At 45.1% G+C, this 4,242-nt stretch overlaps 1 protein-coding gene across 1 annotated transcript; it reads right to left on the bottom strand.

Moving 5' to 3' along the window:
• Positions 1-2,036: 2,036 nt before the first annotated feature.
• LOC115947073 (helix-loop-helix protein 13-like) lies at positions 2,037-3,969 on the bottom strand. The gene is made up of 2 exons (XM_031052148.2): positions 3,480-3,969; positions 2,037-2,074 (listed from the first exon to the last, which is right to left on the bottom strand). Exons 1-2 carry the CDS (start codon positions 3,967-3,969, stop codon positions 2,037-2,039), a joined length of 528 nt encoding a protein of 175 aa, XP_030908008.2.
• Between the last annotated feature and the right edge of the window lie 273 nt (positions 3,970-4,242).

Below are 4,242 nucleotides of genomic sequence, written 5' to 3'. Positions count from 1 at the left end.
AGCAGGTATTTCTGTCTTTCCTGTTATTGCTGCTTGACCATGGGGCATCAGTGGTAGTAGGACTTGTATCCAAAAGATCAAGGATTGTTGCATTGCTCCACTGTACTTGTTGTTTGGCCCCATATGGAATGCTTTACTGTTGCAGGAAAAACAGATGAAATCAGGATAAGCTGCTTGAGGTTGGGTTCCTGTGTGCTAGAACACACACTGAAGCAGGGACTCTCAGGTAACAAAAGAAGCAGCAAGAGGGGAATGTGCATTAGTGACATGTCCCACGTCATGCAGGTAAGACAGAAACAGGAACCTCAGCCCCAACCCCTGGTTTCGCAGCCAGGTCTGTGTCTGCAGGACATGTTGTGTTTCTAGTAAAGGAGGGAATAGATTTGGAAGAACCAATTATTTCACATTTTAGGAACGGTAGAGGTTGATGTTGTTATTAAAGTAAAATCTAATGGGTATTTTTGTGGTGGGTTTTGGTTTGTGTTTTGGGGTGTGTTTGTTTGTCATTTTTAAGACAAAATGAGTAGAGACATACATAAAAGTGGAAAACTGCGTTTTCAGGTATTTTTGTTTAAGGTTTTCACCTTTTCAGCCACTGTAAAATTCATCCAGGTGTCTCAAGTGGGTGAAACAGCAAAGAGTCATTTTCAAGAGGTGAAATGGTTTATTCTAATTTGACTGAAATACATTGTGGCATCTGAGATGAAATCCTCCCTTTTGTTTTGACAGGAGAATTGTAAAGGTAAAAAGGCTCTTCTCAGTTTTCCCCTCACAAAGGCCCCTCTTCATTTTCACTTCCCCTTAAAACCACCAAAGTTCAACCAGAGCAAAACCACAGCTCCTGATGTGGTTTTGCTCTGTACGGATCAAAGCTATGAGGAGAACTAATCAGCATGTTAAATACATTCTCTTTTATCTAGATCTAGTATCCTACCTGCGAAGAAATGTGATAAAGTACATCAAGGATAAATGGTTCCAGATCTCCAAGTACACTAGCAGGGTGTTAGTGAAGTGTGCAAGATGTATGATGGATCTTCTTTACCAACAAACTGATTCAGAGCCTTTACAGTGTAGGACTGACAAGGAAAGAAATGCATTCAACAGACAATGTTAGCTTTAGGGTGCACTCAGGTTATATAGGAGAACTATGTCAGAGACATAATAGCTATAGGTTTTTCTTCACTGTTTTAGTTTTTTTACCATGGGCTGCAGAATAGGAATGACTCTTTGGTCATCACTTGGCAAGCATGGGCACAGTGCTTTGTCTATTTTGTTGTGGGGGGATGTAAGTGACATTTTACATTGGAAGCATTTATGAAACCCTTCCTGATGGTTGCTGGAGCAGCATCAGGTCACTGGCATTTGCTCAGAGAATCACAAACCAGATGAAAATGTCAAAATCCAGCTGCTGTCTTTGCATGAGCATTCAAGCTGTAGAGGAGAGAGTGCTCAAGTGCTAGCAGCCATTGGTATCAAAAGACCATTGGCCTTAGAGTCAGACCTCCTAAAGCTGTCACACCAGGATGTAGGCATGAGAAATATTGGAGACACACAGACAGAAAGAGCTGTCTCTCACCTCCTGAAAACTGCTCTCTGTGCTTTAAATCACTGGCAACTTTCACAGTTATGTCTATGGACATCATAAACCAAGTGATAGGTTGCAGCTGGTGGTGTTTAGTTTTGTCTTGTGGTCAGGGGCAGGTTTTCTCACACACTGGGAATGTGATCTGGACATAGCCCTCCTCCCATGGAAGAGAAATGTTGTTGCTGGGGTTGTAATGACACCAATTTTTAACCTTTCAGTGGGTGAGAAACTAGAAGAAAGAGAAGCAGAAGGTCCTACTCAGCAATGGGTTAACACCAAAAGAGGCCGGATGCTGGACATGAGGAAAGGAAGCGATCCATGACAATAAGTGGAATTGTGAGTGTTCCTCTCTTTTACTTGTAGTACTGAGAATTTGACAGCCGGTACCCAGCAGTCAGGCCAGCAGGTTTGGCAATATGCTGCCTTGAAAGATCTTTCTTTTTCCTACTACTTAATCCCATTTTACCCAGGACAGGCGGGCTGTCAGATCTGCAGAGAACAGAAGGGAGAAAGGAAAACAAAGTGAAGACATACCACATTCATTTAAAGCATTTAAATCCCTGTTTAGCAAGCCAACTATTCTGCCTCTCCAGGAAAGCAGTCTCACTCATTTAGGTCTTTCCAAGTGGAGCTCTTCAGAAACATTAGTTAACTAGAAGCCTGACAAAAGAGGTGATCTCTATGAGAGCCAGTTGTGTTGGTTTAAAACCTGTTTATCTGTTAAAGCTGGAAAATACAATCTGGATGTTCTCAGTAGTCAAGAGAGTTGTAATCAGCAGCATATCAGGAGTCATTTTCCCAGTCATGTAGCAAATGGAAATTAATAGGAAAAGAGAAAGAATCAACTTTAAAGTAAACTGATTGCTTTTTCCCTGCAGGCTCTGTCCCTTTGACACTTCAATGGGAAATGAAATGGAAATATTATTCTGCAATAGACTATTCTTGCAAAAAGACTTTTCTCTCCTTATGCTGCACTTTCTGAAGGCTGATATGATTTAAAGGCCCATTTCCAGAAAGTGGCGAGATCCATCTTCTCCAAAGGGACAGTTAGAAAGGGGGTTAATTGCCTTATAATACAAAGTGCCAAGAACTACTGAAAATCCCCCTGTTCCTCCTTGTGCCACTAAGTAACACCAAAACTGTTGCTTTCTGTTTGAGACTTGAGGTCCCATGTTTGGCACTTGGACAATTTCTTATCTTCATCCTACAATGGAAAGAGGAAGCAACACAATCTGGTGGAAACAAGCACGAAGTTCCATCCCACGTAAGTCAGGTTAAAGCACAGGACAAACAAACAGCATAGCAGCCATTCACCTTAAAATAGCAATAATCACATAAGAATGTAAATTGTAAATATACATTTGCTCCCCTGCTTTGTGCTGAATTTAAAAGAAGAGTGAGAGACAGGGAAAGCAGCAGAGAAGCATTCTGCACATGCATTGTGTATGTTGTTATGTATGTTAGGGAGATTCAGGTTAGATGTAAAGAAGACCAGGTTGGACAGAGCCTTGGGCGATATGGTTTAGTGTGAGGTGTCCCTGCCCATGGCAGGGGGGGGTGGAACTGGATGATCTTAAGGTCCTTTCCAACCCTAACTATTCTATGGTTCTAAGTTCTTCCCTGTGAGGGTGCTGAGGCGCTGGCACAGGGTGCCCAGAGAAGCTGTGGCTGTACCATCCCTGGCAGTGCTCAAGGCCAGGTTGGACAGAGCTTGGAGCAACCTGCTCTAGTGGAAGGTGTCCCTGCCCATGGCAGGGGTTTGGAGCTGGATGAGGCTTAAGCTCCCTTCCAACTCAAACCATTCTATGAATGTGACAAGTGGTTATCCAAAAGCAAGTTGACCAATTCACTCCCACTGCCAACCCAACACAAACACAGCACTTCATTCACTCACCGCTTGTATTCCAGGCTGCCTGCTGTTGGCTTTGCAAACCATTCTTGAGGCACTGCTCCACGTAGGATTTGGGATCGCACCCAGAGAGGAGGATCTCACCAAGGAGGGCGATGTAGGCGATGGCCAGCCGCAGCGTGTCGATTTTGGAGAGGCGCTTCTCATACGGGAAGGTGGGTACGTGGCTCCGGAGCTGGTCGAAGGCCGAGTTGATGTTGATCATCCTCTTCCTCTCACGGATGTTGGCGGCGTGGCGCTGGCGGAGGTGGCCGGGGGGCCGCGGCGGTGCGGAGCTGTCCAGTTCAGCACCCGCAGCCGGCCCCGCTGAGCCGCCGGCCTCCTGCCCCTGGGCGGGCCAAGGGATGAAGGGGTCTGTTAGGGAGGAACAGTCCAGTAAGAGGGTGTCCAGCTGATCGCTAGGACCTGCCTCGTCCCAGAGGAGAAAGTCAGGAATGGTGTCTTCCTGCTCAAAGCTGTGACAAAGCTCCTCCATCTTCCGACCCACCAGTCTGAAGCAGGCTCGTGGAAAGGTTTGCAACTTGACTATCGAGCAAACTGGATTTGAATTTCATTAACACCCCCTAAAAATCAGGTTGGGGAGTGCTTGCTGTGTCCTTGAGGAAGGATATCGCAAAAGTTTCCCCAGTTGCATATCCAAGTGGGACTCATGACTTAAATACTTCATGGCTCCTCAGCAGGGGAATGATCCTATTCTTCCCCACTCAAAACTAATTAGTACACGTGTTTCTCCTTTTAGTAGCTGTCG

The sequence above is a fragment of the Melopsittacus undulatus genome, chromosome 8 (genome assembly GCF_012275295.1).
Source record: "Melopsittacus undulatus isolate bMelUnd1 chromosome 8, bMelUnd1.mat.Z, whole genome shotgun sequence".
NCBI classification, from domain to species: domain Eukaryota; kingdom Metazoa; phylum Chordata; class Aves; order Psittaciformes; family Psittaculidae; genus Melopsittacus; species Melopsittacus undulatus.
Note: the sequence above shows the minus strand (reverse complement) of the source record. Positions and strands in the feature narration are given on the sequence as shown.